A 21,731-nucleotide genomic window follows, 5' to 3' on the forward strand; every position below is an offset into this window, starting at 1 on the left:
TCTTTCTGTCTCTACCATTTCTACTGTCCCCCAGCTAGTTCAGGCTATTACTGCCTCTATGCTGGATAACAATGATGACCTCCCAACAGGTCTCCCAGTAGCCAATCTTTGCATCCTCCAAACTATCCTACATATAGTGGCCAAACTGATTACCCTGATGAACCAATATGTTCTCATCTTTCCCTTGATTAAAAATTGTTAATGGCTTCCAGGAAATCAAGGCCACCCACAATGTCGTTAACTTTCTTGCTCACTTGCTTGCATTCACATCCCAAGCGCAGAGCACCATGACTAACACATATTGAGTACTTAATAAATATTTTTTATTTCATTCCTTCTCCAATTAACCTTTCCACATTTATCTCACCTCACTCCTCTTTATGTGATCTAATTTGTGCCTATTGGATTACTTGCTGCCTCATGACTACATCCAAAATGTTTCTGCCTCCACCACTGTTCATTTCTTCCCATTCCTGGAACATCACCACTCTTCTCTCCCATCTTCAAATGCTGGCATACTGTCCATTTTTCAAGACACAGCTCAGATATCATTTCTTCCAGGCAACCTCCCTTGATCTTCTCTTTTGGACTATGTGTCCTCATCAGCTTATCTCTTAGCACCTTTTATTTATTTTATTTACCATATTACAATTTATATTTGTTTGATCTGAGGAGCATCTGTTGAAGACCTATGGAAGAATATGGAAAAGAATCACACAAATGTGGAGGCACAAATGAGTTCCACAACTCATGCAACATATGCACCAATGAAGAGGATGTCCACAACAATGAAATTCCTTATCTGCTGAACTATTAAAACTTACTTGTACAGGTGTGATATCTGAACTGAACACAATAATGCAGATGAGGTATGACAAGGGCAAAATATAAGTGAACCTAAGCTTTTAATATAGCAAGAGTATAATAGAATTACCATCTCCCAAGTCCTGGATGCTATAGCCTTCTTTATGCTACCATGAAATTACATTAACTTTTTGGCTGGCACATTACATTGCTGACTCATATTGAGCTTGCTGTCCACTAAAACCCCCAGATCTTCTTCGGAACAATTTCTGACTGTCCATGCCTATCCCTTCTTATAATTTTTTTTTAATGAAGCACAAGACTTTACATTAATCTCTACTGAATTTCATCATGTTACATTCAGTCCAAAGCTCTAGTTTGTTAGAATTCCTTTGGACACTGACTTTTTCATCCATTGTGTTAGCTATTTTCTCCAGTTTGTTGTCATCTGCAATTCTAATGACCATACCAGCCAAGGCTTTATCCAGGTCACTGATAAAAATGTAAAATTGCACTTTTGAACAGCATAAAGTTGATCTGAAGAAAAATCCATTCTTAATAAAAGTTGATTAGCTTTTTGGTACAAATCAGTATATTTGATAATATAAATAATTAGAGCCCTGAGAGAAACACATAAGAATAAAATTGGAAGAAAATGTTACTTAAATATGCTCAAAAATAGACAAGATTTGCAATTATATTTTATGTTATTTGACAAATGCAAGATGAGTCTTATAAAAATTATCCCTTTAGTGAGCCAAATGAACTAAAGCTGGTCTACAGTACAAAAACATGAACTGTGCCAGGTTCCATAATTCTTAACATTATCAATCGTAGGGAATGATCAGATTATTTTTTATGGTAGTCTACTCCAGGGGTGATAACTCCATGGAAACATGCATCACGGTTAGAGTTGGGAGTGCTGGATATCCTGGTAAAGAATAAGAAGTTTACAATTGATAATAGAGAGCTATATGACACTGTAATTTTTCCTCAATAGTTTCCATTACAGAGAACTGCCCGATCCAACTTTCAGTTCTATCATCTTTAAAACATGTAACCATAATAGATCCTTCTACATATATAGAACTATCCCTCTTCCTCCCCTAAATACAAAAACAAAACCCAGGGATTTTTTTTTCAAAGGTAACTTCACATGTAGCTTACTTCCAAACCTGTCCTCTAAACCGTTTCACGCTAAATTGAGGAAGTGTTTAGATGGAAATCAACCAAAATAGAAGAAGAGGCAACAGTAATTTAATAGCAGGAGTAAAGGTAAAATGGGACCTGCTGAGTTCTACTTCTGCAAAAGAGCATTCCAGTTAAACAGTAGTGCATCATGAAGACAAGGAAGATCCAGGGTCCCGTTTTAGTATCATTTTAGGAAGGCGAATCTTTGCTAACACTATCAAATGACATTGGCCTGTGTAATTTGAAATATGTTTGTGACAGATTGCTGCCGAGTGTCCTGTGTGTCATGGAAACAACAGACATGAATTTGGACAGACTTCAAGAGATCATGGAGGATGCTGTGGTCCAGGTGGCCACAAAGAGTCAGACATGACTGAATGACTAAACAGCATCTCCTTTCTGGGAATCTCTAGCAGTGTTGCGTCTTAGCATACTGTACTCAATAAAACACACATACACACATGTTTTTATTTGAAAAGTGAGGTGTATGTTTATCTAGAATACAGAGTATGCATTTGTATATGTATGTGTACAAATATATATATGTATATACACACATGTGTATGTGGATACACACATGCATATACATGTATATATATACCTATATTCTTGGGAAAATATATACACACACATACACACATATATGTATATACTCTTGAGGAAATTTAGTTCTAATACCTCCTTTTTAGATTATATTCTTCTTGACCTCTCTGAAGTATTTGATTCTAATGGATCACTCTGCCCTCCTAAATACCCCCTCTTCTCTGCTCTCTCTTTTTTTCTTCCTACTTGTCTGGCTACTTCTCCTCAGATCCTAGCTGGGTCATCACTTATGTCCTATCTCCTAAATGAATAATGAATAGCACAAAGCTCTGATCTGTGTCCTCATCTTTCTCTATACCTTCTCTCTCACTGATCTTCCCAGTTCCCATGGGTTCAATTATCATTCTGGGAAGACTTTTAGATACACAAAGTCAGCACTATTGCCACTTCTAAGTTTCAGTCTCGTACCAGTTTCCTCTTAAGCATTTCCCACTGGGTATCTGTAGACCTCTACAACTCAACATGCCTGAAAAAGAACTCATCGCCTTCTCCCTTAAATCTACTCCTTTCCCTAACTTTTCTATTTCTTTTGAGGATAATACTACCTTTCCCAACACCCAACTTTGTATCCTTCCAAGTGATCCTCAATTCTTCCAACTCCCCCAACCCCAACATGCCATCACTTGTGAAATCTTGTGGATTTTAGTAACTTGGCATCTCTTGCATCCATTATTTCTATTCAACAAAAATTACTACAACCAGAGTTCAAGTTCTCACTCCCTTTCACTTGCATTATATTGCATAATCATTCTGATTAATCTACTTGCTTTAAGCCCCTCCATTTCTCTAATCCATTTTTTAAATTTTATATTAGACTCCTAAATATAATTAAAACATTTTGTTAATAGCTAGATTAGTAATGGTGGTGGCAATGGGGAAGATCTGTGATTTCACAGGTTACAGTGAGGAAGTTTCCTTTATTAATGTCAAGGAATAACTATGTATATTCCATCAGCACCTCCCTCCTAGAATTGTGAAGATCAAAGGAGATAATATTTGTATTCTACAAACATTAAATTGGTATATAAATGCTGGCTAGCTCTAAGGAGGGGGCTGCCAACACTGAAAATGCTGCAGAAAGATGATCTCTCAGTCTTGCAGGGTTGTGGTGGACAAAGCATTTTATAAACTAGAAAGTGTTAAAATAAATCTGAGCTGTCACTTTCAGTACGATTTTTTTTCTTAAGGTAAAATATAATAAGTAAAATTTCTATAGAAGTTTAAAGTTTACAAGTTCTATGCACATCTCTCTCTAATAAGTCATCCCTTGTAATGCAGAAATTGTAAAAAAAAAAAAAAAGGATTGCTCAGCAAAACTAACACTTCAATGAAGTCTGACAGCAATGATAACCACAGTCCACCACTGAACAGAATGGAAGGAAGTACATTTTCTCATCTCTTTTCCAAGGTCAAGTAGGCCTTAACCCCAAATAAAGTCTATAATTCCAACTCTAACACTAACCCTTTTAAATTTGGAGCCTATAATTCTTCTACATACTGTTGGTCAAAGTTTAGTTTTGTTTTTGTTGTTGGTTTCACTTATCCTGCTTTAATCAATTTGTGTATTGTTTTCTTGGTTCTGTTTACTGTACATCAGTTCATATATATGTCTTTCCATGCAGCTTGAATGAATCATATTCATGATTTCTTATGGTATAGTAATATATATATGTGTATATGTATATGTATATATATATATATATATATATATATATATATATATGATTTTTCTTTCTTGTTCTGACCTCTAAGAAGGCACCTGGCTATTGGACTTTTGTGTCAAAGGAGGTGGATATTTTACTTAGTGTGCTAGCATAACTCCAAATTACTTTATAAAATGGATGGACCAATTTACAGTCCTTCTAGCAATATATTAAATGTCTACTTGTTTTTCTATGATCCCTCCAACATTGACTATTCCCATCTTTTGTCATATTTGCTTGAGATGCAGAAAAGTTCAGAGCTCTTTTGACTTGGATATCTTTTATTAGGTGTGAATGGTTATGGTTTTAATATATCATAGTTATTCTTTTGAAAACTATTTGTATTTTTGACCCATTATCTATTAGAGAATGGCTATTGGTCTTATAATATTGTGGTATTTCCCTGTATTTCCCTATATATCTTGGCTATCAGAACCTTATCAGAGACAAAGATCTTTTTTTCTTCCCATTTGACAGCTTCCTTTCTTATCCTACTTGCACTGATTTTGTTCATGCAGAACCTTTTCAATTTTATTAACATTATCTATTTTATCTTTTTGATTACTTCTGTCCTCATTTTGTTAGGAATCTCTCTAGTCAGAGCTATGAAAAATATCTGATAGTATTCTCTTCTAATTTTTTTCATGTTTTGACCTTTTATATTTAGGAACATATCCATTATTAGCTATTACCATGAGTATCATTATTATTAAAAGCATAAATGACTCATTCATCAGGGGAAAAAAGGAGCTTTCACATTTGGGGCCTGCATCTTTTTTCTGCTACTATGCACTGTAAATCTTCTTCTAAAATAAAACAATGACATACTCCATAATTTCTACATTTATCTTTTGTGCTATCTTGTGGGAAAGATTTATTATTGAAAAAATGAACATAATCAAGATCCCTTGTTAAACAGTAAATCATTTCTGAAGTGTTCTGATCTATCATTTCACATAAATGGCAGCTCTCCAAAGTTATGGAAAATTAGAATTTACAGTCATAAGTTTCATGGAAGGTAGAAAGTGTTTGAGCACATTTTTCATATACTGTACATCAATTCACATGCTATAATGCAAAGAGATTGTTTTGTGCTATAATTTGAATTAAGTGGTAAGTTTTGGCATTCCAATGTGAAAGTATTACTATCATTCCTTCCCAAACTGATCTCTCTTCCTGACATTGGAACCATCAGCTTCCATGTCCCTCAAGTTAAAAGGCTTGATATTATCTTAGATTCTTTTCTCTCATTTATATTTTATATCAAATCAGACACTAGAATCCTACTTTATTCAATCCAATTCTTCATTCAAAATATTGCTTGATTTATCTCTTCCTGACTCTTAGCGACATTAACCTACTCTAGGCCATCACAATTTCATAACCAGATTATTTTTATTAATTTTGCTTGTCCTGCATCCTCTATTGTTGTTGGTGTTGTTCAGTAATTTCAATTGTGTCCAGCTCTTCATGACCCCATTTGGGGTTTTTTGGGTAAAGATACTAGAGAGGTTTGCTATTTCCTTCTCCAGCTCATTTCACAGATGAGAAAACTGAGGCAGACAGGGTTAAGTGACTTGCCCAAGGTCACACAGCTACAAAGTGTCTGAGGCCAGATTTGAACTCAGGAAGATGTGACTTCCTGATTCCAGGGCTGGCACTCTATCCACGGTGCTACCTAGATGCCCCGCATCCTTTATTATTCTCTTTCAAATCTGCCCTGTTCATAAATACCAGATTAAGCTTCGTTCGGTCAATAAGAATTTATTAAGTATCTACTATCTGCCAAGAGTTTGCTAAGCAGTGAGGAATACAAAGAAAGACAAAAGACAATTCATATCCTCAAGGAGCTCACAATCTAACAGGGGAGACAACATAAAAACAAATCCATATGAACAAGATAAATACAGGAAGTAATCAATAGAGGAGAGTGTGATGTTTCATAATCTGAGCTCAATTTATCTCTCCAATTTCAACTTGCAATATTCCTCAAAATGAACCTTACTATTGAGTTAATCTCCTATTTATCCTCCACTAAAAGAGTTCTTATTCTCACATGGTGCATTTTTGATGATATTCTCTTTCTCAAATAGTTTTGAGTCTTGTCAAATCACATGATCATTCAACATAGAGCTCAAGCTTATTCATTTCCACCAAACTTTTCCAAATCAATGTTTTCTGATTGACCTATAGCTTTATGCTCCATTTAAAAATTGTTTTACATGTGTAAACCCTTGTGTTCCTAGTAAGATTGTGACGATTGGCAAAAAATCGTGCCTTATACTTATTAATATGTGTGATAAAGTCACCTGCAGGAAAGTTCTGGGAACACAGTATAAGTTAAATAAATATTTTTTTGACTTTGTGTCACAATTACCAGTTTTCTTCTTGCATTCATCCCACCAAATCAGTAGAATACAGTAGCCTCCTTGAAAACAGAAATTGTTTCATACTTGTGTTTTTAAAAAATTTATTGCACCTATCATGTTTTCTTACACATAGTAGGTGGTTAAACAATGATTGTTGGATTGAAATGAATTCTTTCTTGGCCTAACATAGAGCTCAATGACAAATTCTGACATATCTAATATCAAATAAAAAATGTCTCTCCATTAACAATTACTCATGGAAGAGCCCATAGGGTGCATGTTATACCAATAGTCACTAATTATGTATTATTTAACAATTTTAGATGACATTTTCCATCAAACAGAATCTTATTCATTGCTATTTATAAAAATCTATAATTTTTTTTACCAGATCTTCCTCAAAATTCTCATCCTTTTCTTAGTCGAGGTTGAATAGAACAGATTGCTACAGTTAACTTAATTACTGAAACTTTAGTTCTTTTATTAAGTATATTCACTAGACATTACACAACTTCATTGTCTCAATAATGAAATTAAGTAACACTTGAAAATTGAGCAGTTTGTATTTTGTAGTTATTGATATTTTGTCTAAAACTAAATTGCTTCTCTCTCAAAAGGATACATCTCAAAGTATTATCTAAATATGAGCCACTAATAGAAGTAGTAACAATAATGCTACAATAGCCAGCATTCATTTAGTCCTTTAAGGTTTTCACAGTGCTTTACCAATATGACCACACTTTGTCTTCACAAAAACCCTAGGAGGTAGGTGCTATTACTACCCCAGGAAAAGGAAATTGAGGCAGACAGATTAAGTGACTTTCCCAGGGTCACAGATACTAATAAGCAGCTGACTCAGGATTTGAACTCGGGTCTTAAAGACTCCAGATCTAGCTCTTTATCCAATGTACCACCTATAATTAGGGGAATTATTTTTTTTTATCATTGTGAATGAGTATCTTCAATTGATTTTAAAACATTTGACAGAAAACAACTCTCAAACAAATTCTAGGAACCTTTCCTATAGCTGGGGGTCTTCTTACCCTACTAGGTCATTTAAACATTTTCATACTTATGCTATACATAGGCACTTGAGTAGGTAGTACACAAGACAGCTTATTATAGGGGTATGTTTCATGCTTGTGTTCTGTTCCAGCTGACATTTCATCTAAGCACTTTCAAATCTCCTAGGAGCCTCCATCTGCTATATGTCAAAATTTTTAAGATCTTTGTTTATGAACTTTAACACTCCTATATAAACCAGTCAGAAGGACAAGCTAGTTTCCTACTGATTGGTTTGATATTCACCAGGTCTGTCAGAATAAATGTTTTACAAGTCAGTACCTTCCAAATTTGGTGTAAGATTCTCTGAAAGAAGGACACAGAGGGATCACAGGTACCACTCGCTTTTCACAACTGGGTAATGTTTCTCTTAGACTTCTGGTTGATCTCCTTTGACATTCTTGTCTATTTTTTTATGAGTATTACAAAAATAATGTGTTTGTGGTATTTCAAATGGGATTTTTTTGGACAACTGACCGATGGCAAATTGGATTTGTACTGTTATTTTAAAATACGTTTAAGTTTCTTTATAGGAGGATGGCAGATGAGAGGGTTAATCTCAGGATTTTGGTTAGTCAGTATAAAGAGCTTACATAGCTTATTAAATTTATTGAAATACTTTAATGTCTATAATCTCATTTTATCATCATACTCTTTAAGTAGATAAAGCAAGCTGGCCTATACATATTGAGGATGAAAGAGACAAATGTCTAAACTAAATCCACACCTAGTTAATAACAAATGAATTAACATACAGAAAGCATTTTGTAATCCTTAAAGCACTATATAAATGCTATTATTATTATTATTGTTATTATCATCATCATCATTATTATATCAGACCTACTAACCAGATACCAATACTCTAAACCTAGGACTCATCTCATTAGACTAAGGGAAATCTTCTCATGCTTACAACCTATTTTTAAAGAAATAAAATGTTCTTGGGGCAGGTAGGTGGCACAGTAGATAGAGCTCCAGTCTTGGAGTCAGGAGGACCTGAGTTCAAATCCAGCCTTAGACATATGACACTTACTAGTTGTGTGACCCTGGGCAAGTCACTTGACCCCAATTGCCTCACCAAAAGAAAAAAAAAGAAATAAGACATTCTGGTGTAGCTCTATATGAGGGTAAGGGTTGTGCTTTACTCATCTTTGCATCTCTACAAGTACAAAGCCTTACATATTTTCAATATATGTTTGGGGGAATGAACTGAACTAAACTGGAGAATAGAATTTATTTTAGAAAATTACATGAGTAATGTTTGCTATAGTTCAATATAGATCAGAATCTGTTAGAATAAATGACTATAGGGAAGTGATACAGATATAGAACTCCAAGACACATTCTCACAGGTGGTCTCAAGATAAGAACAATTTACCAAAGGACTGCCAATTACAAATCACAATGTGGGAAAAAGAGCCCAAAATACTAAGGGAGAAAAATGAAGATTTAGAATACCCTATAGTTTTACCTCATTCCATGCAAATTGGCAGAGATGACAAAAACAGGAAGTTGGTGGAATATTATTATATAATAAGAAACAGGGAGATGAGGAATTCAGAGAATAATGGGGAGATCAGAATAAACTGATACAGAGAGAATAAGTACAACCAAGAGATCAATATACACAATGAGTAGGACAAAGTACAGGAAAAAGTGGCTAAAAGGAAGAAAAATCCTGCATAACTGATGAAACAATGGTTATTCAGGAAAATGGTGAAATATACCTCTACACTCAACAGTGGAGAAATGGAGAGCAATTGTATATGTTGTAGGATGTAGTCATTGCATCAGATATTGTCACTTATTATTTTGCTTTTTTGCAAGGGAGATTTGGGGAGGAATTAAATGATTATTGTAAGGGAAAAAAAGGAATAAATTAAATATATTTTGAAAGAAAAATATGTATATGCATATATATACATTATATAATTATATTTATTCATGTATTATATAATAATTTATACATACACAATTTATAATAATATTTCACTTTATAATAAATTTGTCATTATTTATACACACATATTCTAGCTTTTTAAGAGAGAAGATGAGTAAAATCAGAAAAAAAAAATTCGGATAGTTTTACATATAGGAAGAAACAATGGTGAAATGTCCAGAATACAGAAGCTCAACCATTAACTAGGGCATAACTCTACCCTACTTACTGTATTAAAAGTTTTATTTCAGTTAATCTCTTATTTCTTAGGACATTGACACAACTTAGCCCTGGCAAAAGTCAAAGAAAAGTGGGGATGAACACTTTACATTATCTGGTCATTGGTGGCCTACATTTCAAAGTTGTTAACTGCTAACTTTGTAGATACAAGCTTATTAAATAATAAAACATTGCTTTATAACATCTGTATAGTTTACAAAAGTCTTTGAAGATAGAGCCCATCAATAATACCAAAATAACATTATTTGGATTTTACTAGTTTCAAATTTAGAATAATTTGGAAGCGAAAGAGAGGTTAAAATGTGTCTTTGCTTCGTAAACCTTTTCTATAGCACTGAATGCTATATTAATGTAAAAAAAGAGTGCAAAGAACTTTTAGAATTTTATATATACATATACCTCCAATTTATCCTGTATATATGTTATTTATAGTTATTTACCTCCCTCTTTCTTCTGCCAATTAGACTGTGAGCTTCTTGTTAGCAGAGACTGCTTTTATTATCCTTGGCACTTAGCACAGTGCCTAGCACAGAGTAGAAGCTTAATAAATGCTTATTAACTTTCTATATCTTTTGATTTATTTTTCATATTAATTTGTAAGAACAGGGTCATAAGATCAAAATCATAGTCCTAGCTCAGTCGCTTAGCTATGACCTTGGGTAAATCACTTTACCTCTATGCCTCAGTTTCCTCATCTGCAAAATGAAAGGATTAGACTAGATAATCTTTGTCTCTTTTGGTTCTATCATTTCTTTACTCTTCAAATAATCACTATATTAATCACACATCACCTTTCCCTAAATTTCTGAACATCTGAAGTCATTAAAACAAATTTCCCAAGAATCTTCACTAGGTAACACTTTGCTAGCCTTATTCAACTTACTATATGGCCTAGAAGTAATAATACTACACTGAGAAATAGAAAGTAAAAATTTTAATTTAGCCTTTCCCTTAGTTTACATTGCTTTTCATTTGGGTTAGTCTAAAACAATCTCACCATATTTCATTTTTTTTTTACTCTTAACTTACTTATGCTGCATTAATTCTGGAAAACTGAATCATGCCAACAGACAAACCTTCTAAGAAATATTCAACATAAATTTCATTATCCCTCCAGATGTAAAAATTCCATAAATATGGATATCATTTTCACATATAGAGGGAGATATATAATGTAGTTATGTGGTTAAGTAAAATTATTCTGACATCAGATTAATTTTTTGAAATGTAAAAATACAAAAACAGTCTTTTCAGCCATAAATTATCCTCCAAATGCTTGAATATCTTTTAAATGAACAAAAAAGCTATCTTCTGTTTTTGTTAGATTTTTCTTTTTTTATGCTAGTGATAATTATATCAATAAACCTGATTCAGCATAGTTATTGCTCTTTAATTTATTAATTTAATTTAATTAGTAAATTAATTTATCAATTAAAACAATTTCACTGCTATTCACAATTTACTCATAGCTGAGCTGCATTATTTGTTGCCTTTTATGTATAAACACAAAGAAACAAGGCCGTGGATTTATTAAGAATTAATGTGAGCTCCAGCCTTGGAGTCAGGGGGACCTGAGTTCAAATTTGGCCTCAGACACTTGAAACTTACTAGCTGTGTGACCCTGGGCAGGTTACTTAACCCTGATTGTCTCACCAAAAAAAAAAAATTAATGTGATGTTTGTTTGGCCAAAATTTTTTGAAAATCTTTTAAGGATTTAAAAGGAGGACAGTATATGGTAAATTTGAAACACTAATGACATTGGTAGCAAGTTCTATAATCTTTAGGATGAGTTACTCGTTCTTTTCCATGTAAATCCGAATCTCATTTAAATTACAGAATCTCAGAGATAGAAGAATCCTGCAGAAGGCATCCAGTCCAGTCAAGCAAATAATCCCCTTACTTTCTACTCATCCCTAATCAATAGCTTTAAAATCTCTGGTGATGAGGAGCTCACTATATCCACTTTTGGATATTTCTGATGCTCAGGGCATCATTTTTTACTCACTTCAAACCAAAATTTATCTGTCCATCACTTCTAATCATTGCTCTTAATGAGTTACAATTAAATGTTTGAGGCAGGATGGCATAATGAAAAGAGATTAATCTAGGGTTAAGTATCAGTTCTGATTCCTACTATCTATGACCCAATATGGCGTCATGACCCATGGTTTACAGAAGTGCTGAAGGGGTTGTGAGTTTAAAAAAAAAGTTTAAGAAGCTCTGATCTATGTGACATTTGGCAAGCCACTTAAATCTCTGAGTCTCAGTTTCCTCATATGTGTAATGGAGATTTTGTTCATATTTAAAACATACCGCAATTGATCCATGAAATAATTTTTATGGGTACTGTATTCAATTGTGAAGGTAAGAAGTTAACCCAGTCTTTTCATTCTGGGTAATTCTTATCCTGGTTCTTCCATAAATCTTCCATGGAGAAGGAAATGTATCATTGGAAATAGAAATGGCTTGTTTCTATAAGGAGAGCCAGAAATAGTCAAAAGACAGAGTGATGCGCTGATAATCATGGAATGTTAAACAACCTAGGGGAAAGGTCTCCAAGCCAGTCCATTGTATTCCTACTCTGCAGTTCTGGGCTAATTTCATTGTCCACCTACCATATTGTTCCAAGATATATGGTGATAATAATAATCAAGAATACTGGTACTGGTTAAGAATACAAGGGCATTTGCACATTTAAAAAAAGTAGGAAGGCAAATTAAAAGCAACATTTCATCACAAAGTAATGGAAAGTAGTGAGTGGAAGAGAAGCCTGTAGAAAGCTTGATGAGACCCAGGTTGCATAGATCACCATAAGAGAATTTATCAATGAAACTGGAAGGAATACAAGAAGATGGCGAAATGAAACAGATTTAGCTTTATATTTCTATAGTGAGTCATTTTCATCACTGATTACAGTGGAATCACTAAATTTAGACTTTACTGTATTGATAGCTGATATGCTTTATGAAGAATTAAAGATGTCACTTAAGTAGACCAGAAGGAAAGCAAGAAGAGCAGCTGAGTTTCCATCAAATACACATAGTAGAAATTCGCACTAGAAGTGATAGGATTTTAAAGGAACTGGGATGTTAATTATCAAGATAGATAAAAGAGGAGATTCTAAGATAAGCATCATTATTTTAAAGACCACCAAAATGGCATGTGTAGCTACTGACCCCATGTTCTGACTTTCTCATTGCTATCAAATCTTTATCAGTATTATCTATATACATATGGAGGATTCCATGACAATAGCATGAGAAAAGAGCTAATCTCTAACTCATTAGCTTCTTATGAAAAAAAAAAGCATTATGTAAATCTAAAAGAGCTACAGAAATGTGACCTATAATTTTGAAATCATATTTAGAAACTATAATACAGACATGAAAGGTTCATGCATTTAAGTAATTAAATTATATGTGTATATAGATATATGTGAGACTGACTTTTTTGGGAAGGAAGTAATATGATTTGGTTTTTGATTAAATAACTGCAAACAGATTTCTTCTGGCACTTCTATCATTATGAAGTATCCAAACAAAAAATAACGATTATACTCTAAGTTTTTGCCATTACATTCCTAAAGACCCCTAATAGAATTCATAACTGAGCTATCACTTATTATGCTATAGAATCTAATATCATGCCTGGAATGCTTTTTTTCTCCTTACTTCTGTATCACTAAAACCTAATTTCCTTTCAAAGTTTAGCCCACATGCTATCTCCTACAAGAAACTTATCCAAATCTTCCCAGTTGCTAGTGCCCTTCCTCCAGAAATGACTTAATCTATTCTCTCTTAGAATATAAACTTCTTGAGGGCAGGGACTTTTTAATTTTTATCTTTTTGTTTCAAATGCCATGGTTGGTCCTAGGCATGTTCAATTACATCCGGCTCTTCACGGACCACATTCTCCATGAGGTTTTCTTGGCAAAGAGACTGGAGTAGTTTGGCATTTCCTTCTCCAGTAGATTAATGCAAACAGACTGATTTGCCCAGGGTCACACAGCTAGTAAGTGCTGGGGACACATTTGAATTTAGGTCTTCCTGACTTCAGGCCCAAGCTCTCTATCCACTGAGCATTTTTAGCTGCCCCAAGGCACATAGTACAGGCTTAAGGTGAATTTGGTGAATTGAACTAAATTGGAAAAGCTAGCACCACACTAAGATAGTGCCTGAAGGAAAAGTAAAATATTGTTTCTGCCATGAAGAAGATTGTTTAAAAAAAAAAAAGCTACTCAGTTATTTCATGCCTTCAGTATGCATTATAGGCATATTATATTTAGAAAACAATGAGCTAGTCCAATCAACATTCATGACTTTTCCCCAAGAATTTGTAAATTTCTTGACATCTAAGAAAAGTTTCAACATTTTCAAACTTCCTTGCCTATATTTAATAGCCTAGAAAGGGGAAAAAATATCACGGTCCATATATTCCCACAATTTCTGTAAACTCATTAATCTGCCTCTCCTATAATCATAAGATTACTTCAGCAAATGGTACTACAGAATAGTTACAAGCGCCCTTTGACAGGTTGATATAAGTCTTCCTAATAAAATAATTTATATAATTCCTTCAGGAAATATACACCTTTCCTATTTTAAAATATAATAATTACAGTAATTCAGTTTGTTAGACCTTAACTGTCTCCTGCCATGAATATATTTTCTCTAAACTCTTTCATGGACAGTTGTTTCCTGGAAAAGTGTTTCCAATATGTAAAAATACAAGGGTATTATATTGACAACATTCCAGCAATCCTCTGCCATCACAGTTTGCTATATAAGACCTTGGTCTGCACCAATTAGTGTGGCATTAGTGAGTTCTCAGAAACAGGTATATTACTAAGACCCCCAGGCAAGAAATAAAGACTTCAGGAATGATTTATTCCACTGTGTAAACTGATCAGCATCAATTAAACGGCCTTTTAATTGACTGCCTAAATAAGAGGCTATCAATGGAGAAAGCTACTTTGGAAATTTCCTTTGGCCAGTGGGGCCAGGAAAGGACTGAAGTCTTTGAAGTTTCCTGCCATAGGGCTAATTATCAACACCTCTCAATAGGCCTCTGCTTAATTGCAGTAAATTAAAAGAAGGTGTGGTTATGAGTATAGGAGGGAAAATGGGAAAGTAAATGAAGAGGCAGCAAAGACCCTGAACCATATTTGCAGGTCTCTTTATTGAAATAAAGGGTCTCTTCTTATAGTGAATCTGCTTAATTAAGAGAATAAAGAAAAGAAATCATATGCTCTGGGACCCTAATGCACATGCAAATATTTAAAAATTCTCCTTCAAGTCAGTTTTTGGGGAAGGTTTTCTGTTTGCTTCCCCCCCCCCAACAGAAGAAGTCTTTATTTTTGTTCAGATTGGAGATGTGCATTTGGGTTAGGGATCAGAATACTTGCCAAACAGGGCCATCAGAATCCAGTGAGGAACCCGGTAACAACATTTTGGGGACAGGAAAGAGGCCTGAAATACATGCTGGTAATTTTCCCTTTGATTTGGGAGCCTCATCACATTTATTTTGTCACATTTCAACAGCTTACTAGAACCAGTATTAATTGGAGGACATAAATCACTGCATCACCAGTAACTTGCCCTGGTTACAAGGTACTTGACTTGGAACAAAAAAATCAATACATGTCAAAGAAGGAATTACTCCAGCACCCTTAATTTAGAGTAGGATTTACATTTTAAATTCCACATAAAACTCATATTATGTATACTGTCAACTATTTTTTAAAAATGATTTTTGCTTCCCTCTTCCAAGACTGGTGGAAATTGTATAGGGCAAGAGAGAATAAATGTTATCACTTGTTTTGCATCTCCACTGATATGGAGACTTGTGACACGGTTGGAATATTTTTTTTTTACTCTCATGGGATACACAGGCCATCAAAATTTCATTAGCCTCACAGCAGTTCTAGCGCCTTCTGCACTTGGACTGTTGACCTCCCTATCAATAAATAAATGAAATCTAATCCTTTTTTTAGTCACTAAACTCTTCTTTGAAGCTGTAACTGGAACATCAGACAGTCTACTTGCATAATTTTACTAATGTTGGGGGAAAAAAATCTATATTCACAGTTATATCACATGCCAAAAAAAAAAAAATCAAATGTTTAAATCCACAGATGAAACTGCCTTGGAGTCAAATTCTTATTGCTGCATCATTGTGGGGAGTCCTTTGACCCATTTTCTTCTAGTATGTCACACACACACACACACACACACACTTCTAAGGAGACTTCCTAGGTTGGTGTAAGAGTGAACATAAATTAGAATATGGAGAAAGTACAGGAGAAAGGAATATCCAGTTGAAGAAATAAATTACTTCAGAAAACAAAAGCAAAAGAAGAGTGTTTGAGGAGTCCACTGAATGTCAGCAGTCGTAGTGAATATGCATCAGATTAAGTTTTATGTTATGAATGTCTGACATTTTAATGTTTACAGATGTGAGTCTATATGAAGAGAGTAATTAAAGGGAGAAAAAGTTGTTACTAAAATGGGGAATATTTTTAAAAAATATTCCTCAGAAGAGTGAGATTTTGCATTAAAAGTATATGAATTCAGAGAAAACTAGAATATATAACTAAGACAAATTTATCTTTTTTTTAAATGGCTTCATTGTTGTTTAATGACCCAATGTCAAAACCATAACTTCAAGTAAATGGTCCCAGTAGAAATTCAATCTTTTCCCCCTGTTTTTATGCATCTTGATGACTTCAAAGAAAAGCTTACTCCCTATGATTTATCATAAAAATTTTAGGCTCTCCCTAATCAGTTTGAAAGGGGAAGGGAACACGTATTTATTAAGTGCTTACTATGTGCAGGCACTGTGTGTAGCACTTCACAAATATTATTATCTCGTTTGATCGTCATAACAACCCTGTGAGGTAGATGCTAGTCTGAAGTAAAATCTATGACATACACCTGTAGGGATGTATATGAAATAGCGAACTCTCATGATGTAATGGGAAAGCAATGTTGGGAGTCAGAGGGTCGAGGTTCTAATCTTGCTCTGTTCCTTGTTCCTTGTATGGCTTTCTTTAAGAAGTTAACCTGTCTGAGCTTTGATTTTGTCATCCTTAAAAACAGAGGTTGGACCAGATGATTATTCAAGTTCCTTCTAACTCTCAATCCTGTGATTCATTAGTATATTTGTCTCAGAAATGGTCTGGTATAAAACGAAAAGCATTGTCTAGACCTGAAGTTAGAGGTGTTGTTATTAACTTGTGCCTGACTCTTTGTGGCTGTATTTGGGGTTGGCAAAGATACTGGTATGGTCGGTTATTTCCTTCTGCAGCTCATTTTACAGATGAGAAAACTGAGGCAAGCAGTATTAAGGTACTTGCCCAGGGCCGCATAGCTACTAAGTGTCTGAGGCTGGATTTGAACTCAGGAAGATGAGTCTTCTTGATTCCAAGCCCAGCACTCCATCCACTGCACCATTCAGCTGCCCTGAGAAGTTAGAGGTAGTAATTTGAATGCTGACCCTCATTTGGTCTCAGTTTCTTCACCTGCAAAATGAGAGGGCTGGATTAGATGATGTCTAAGGACTCTTCCAAAAGGTTTATTAAATGGATAACTCCAGTTCTAGGGAGCAGCAGAAGCTGCTTTGCTTAATAGAAAAATGATCTTGGGGAAAGAGTTACCAAAATGTCATCAAGAGCTTCATACATCCTTGTTCATCACTTCATGAGCCATTTGAGCTGAATGGTTTGATTTCATGTTCAAGCTACCAAAATTCCCTAATTTCATCTGACTCAAAACCAAAACACCATTGAACAGAGTGAATGACTAATTCCACAGGACCAATGATGAAAGAAAAATGCTACCCATGTACTGAAAGAGAGGTGATGCAGAATGTGAGACACTTTTCTGGATATAGCCCATATGGGAATTTATTTCTCTTGATTACAAATATTTGTGAAAAGGGTTTTTCTCTTTTCTTTTCCAGGGAGGCTAGATGTATTAGAAAACAAAATAAATGCTTATTAATTGAAAAAAATATTTAATTTAAAAATTAAAATAAAACAAAACACATATGAAGTTTATAATAACTCTAGAAAAGGGTGTTTTCATTCCTGTGCTAATTGAGAGGTGTGGATAATTCAGTATCACACAGAGCAATCAAGCCAAAGAAAACTCCATGTTAGGTGAATTGAAAGCTGCAAAATTTGTAATATTTAAGTTTTATCAATGGGGAAATTATTTATGTTTAATCTTGGAAAGCATTATATCACAGTGGTGGCCAATATAACTTCCTCCATTTCTTTTACTTTTAAGGATAAGATCAAATTTAATTTATACTCTTGGAACATACAACTAGATAAGCTGGGGCAGGGGAGGCAGACTGATATAAAAATTGGCTAGAGATAATCCAAGAAAAATATAATTAAAAGTTATCACTGCTGGAGCATTCTTAATGCTTACAAATGTGGTCATAAAATTTAGAAGCAAGTGCCTTGAATGGAATTGGAGTAGCTCTTTGCATGTGTGTATGTCTCCAAAGAATGGGAGAGGGGGAGAATTTTTATTTTATCTTATATAATTAGACTTAGGGTCTTTGGATTTCACCATGAAAATTCATGTGAATACATAATACATTGAATTAATAGGGGTAAGTGGGGTAGGGAAGGGGAAAGGCAAGGGGATAAGTTTTTATATATGCCAGGTACTGTGCTAAGTACTTTTAAGAATATTATCTCATGCGATCCTTCACAGCTATCCTGTGAAGTAGATGTTATTATTATCTCTATATTACAGAGGAGAAAACTGAAGCAAACACAGGGTAAGTGACTTGCCCAGGGTCACATATCTAGAAATTATCTGTGGCCAAATTTGAACTCATGTCTTCCTGACTCCAGCTCGAGTGCTCTATCCATTGTGCTGCTAACTGTCTCTGGCGACTTTCTTTTCAGGGGAAAAAACTGGGTAGGTTATTTTTATCTCTCAAGCTACTTTTATCAAAAGAACTATGATTTATTCTATTTTCTTATTGTAATAATTTTCAACTTCAACCCAGCCATGGATACTTTTTCATGGAAATATTTTAAGAAAATGTCACAACGGTGATGAAGATGATTTTGATGTAAGGCACCTAGCACATATAATAAGGCAAGAAAAGGGTCAAATATGTCCTTAAGAAGATACAGGTAATAGCACTGGTTGAAACTGAAGATTCTGAAACCTAACAATAGTTATTAAGTCTTTCTATTGCAGAGCAAAGCCAACAAGGTTACCAAGCCAAAAAAAAAAAAGTCAAAACTAAAAGCCAGAAGTAAAAACAGCCCTCTTCCCTGTTTGCAATTCATAGAATCTCTTCGTTATCCTCCTTTCTCTCTACGTTTTAATGCATCTTATATACAAAGCATTAATAATCACATCAGGCCCTTGAGTTCATGGTTTATATTAAACACTCAAGAGAAATGTGTCTTCTGTCATGTGGTACCTTACAAATCAATGCTCTACATTCTTCCCACATACATAAACGAAGCTATGATTGTTAGAAATCAAGGGCGCTTTTTAAAAAATCACATTAAAATAAATTCTGATCTTTGCTACCTCTTTTCCTACCAGCAACAGAATAAAGTCCTAATAATGTATTAAAAAAAACGCTTGTCTTTACAATGTGCCAAGCTGCTATTTCTATTTCAGAAAGCCTATTTGGGGGAGGGGGTTAGATTTTAATTGCATAGTAATCCAGTCTCTAAAGCACATCAAAGACCACATTCCCCTCTTTACCATGATTTCAATTGCCCTCATCAACTGGTAAGTTTAAAGCACGATCAGATTTGTTCTTCAATCACTAGAGCCCTGTTAATAAACTATTCTATGTGCTCACTCATCCATTCTAAGATTCTGCAACTTCTTTGAGATGTCTTCAAGAGGAATTTACAAAGACATCTTTGATTGCAAGCTGGCCTGGAGGATAAACTTTATCACCCCTTGCTTCCCTACTCCACTGAGGATAACAGGTGACACAGTCTAAGATAAGTCAAAGCTAATCTTTTCCTTTTTTTTTTAATCTGGTTAAACTATTCTTCCAAAATGTATCTCAAACATCAGGCTCACATAATTTAGCCAAGTGATAATAAATATCAATCTCCCCCATCCGAAAATACATTTTTGAGGTCATTTCTCCAATTTGTATTTTTTTAAAAATCTCAAGTGTCAACCAAATCAAAGAATCAGTGAATGCTATCATAAAAACAAAAAAAAATCAAAATAAAAGACAGAGATCTAAACTTACCATTCTCACTGTCCGACTTGTTTTCATGCTCTGTATCGGTCAGGGTGAGGGCTGAGTTGGACCGACTTGACAGGCAGGAACTTCGGCCTGATTTGACCCCCCTGCCCCAAAGTCTCATGGCATGCTCTGGGGACATCACTCCTTCATTTTCTGTATCAGCATCTGACCCTGCACTGATAGAGTAACCTCTGTGGGGGAGTCCCATTTCCGCACAAAATGTCAGTCCTCTTCGAGTTGCTGGTTCACAAACTCCTAACTGCCTTAGGGTAAAATTCTGTCCTAATTAGGGGGAAAAAAAGATAACAAAAAGTGAGATTTTTTTTTAAAAGAAAGCCTCCCTAAAAATAAGCACTCTCAAACATTCTAGTTTCTCAGCTATCATATCAGCACAAGGTACTTATTTAAACTTTGCATATGTTCTGGACAAGTGGTTCCCTTATCTGTGGTGCTCTAGTATTCCTTTTACAGGAGGTTCTAAAAGTCTCACTGAAGTTTTAAGCATCAGCTTTTAGGACACCCCATATAACTACATTTTAGAGGGCTTGTATCAGCTGTTTAAGTCTATCAGCACCCCTCTTGAAGAGGATAAGAAAAGTGGCAAAGACTGTAGAAACTAGGAAGAGTCTGTTCAACCCATAAAAAGAAATTAATGTGAGCGATAGACCTTAGCTCAAACAAAGTGTGAAAACACCAGCAAGTATCTCTTAGGATTATCTCTGGCCTGGCTAAAGTTCTGAACCACAGCATCTTCCCCCATCTAGATATGACCGGTCTGGCAAGGGAAAAGGCTTCCCTCAAAAATCAAACGTTCCTTAAATGGAAACAAGGCTTCGATCAGTCATTGTTAAATCTTCCTGACTTAATTAAAAAACTAAAAATAAATGAATAAATAAATATTTTGTGTTTCAGAGTAGCGAGGCTTGAAGTATTACAGCCTCTCTCGAAATGCATTGTCAGGTCCCCCTTGCTTCCTTTAATAAATACCTGGAAATGTTTGTATTGATAAATGTGAAGCAATTTTTGAAAATGAAGTGCCAGCTAAAAACAAAGTAGGTATATTATGTACTTAAAGTCTAATGTCAAAATCAGACTTCCAAAAAATAAAAGGCAGTGAACCCTGCAGGCTTTAACTAATAAATTGAACAAATAACTTCAGGTAAAATTGTTTAAATTATGTGATACTTAAATATTACAACTGATATTAATGACTTTCTCTATCCTGTGTAATTTACTGAAAATTTCTCACATATTTTATGAATATGTTTGGGAGATGAGAGAGGGGACAATGTTTGTGTGTGGCCATGCCAATGCATTCTCTTCCCCCACTCCCCACTTCTTTTCAGTCTTTTGTAGGAATAGCAGAGGTTGAAATCTGAGAACCATCCAGTAATTGTTAAAAATCTTCATCATTGTTATTATTACAATAATAATCACAAAACAAAAAATATTTGCATTGTAAAATTTTATATTTGCATTGATGCAGATATCAGGTATGACTCAAATACTCAAAATAATAGTCAAACAATTTAATATTTCTCATATTTTCCTACTGATATTGATAG

At 34.5% G+C, this 21,731-nt stretch overlaps 1 protein-coding gene across 1 annotated transcript in view; it reads right to left on the minus strand.

The window, feature by feature from the left end:
- Nucleotides 1–645: 645 nt before the first annotated feature.
- LOC114024442 (teneurin-3-like) overlaps nucleotides 646–21,731 on the minus strand; it is a 40,588-nt gene continuing 19,502 nt past the window's right edge. Inside the window, exons 2-3 of the mRNA XM_027837460.1 lie at nucleotides 20,170–20,448; nucleotides 646–689 (exon numbers count right to left, since the gene is read on the minus strand). Coding sequence (XP_027693261.1) covers nucleotides 646–689; nucleotides 20,170–20,448 — 323 coding nt within the window. The remainder of the gene's footprint in view (nucleotides 690–20,169; nucleotides 20,449–21,731) is intronic.

This window comes from Vombatus ursinus, unplaced genomic scaffold (assembly GCF_900497805.2).
Source record: "Vombatus ursinus unplaced genomic scaffold, bare-nosed wombat genome assembly UNPS02014821.1, whole genome shotgun sequence".
Lineage (NCBI taxonomy): Eukaryota > Metazoa > Chordata > Mammalia > Diprotodontia > Vombatidae > Vombatus > Vombatus ursinus.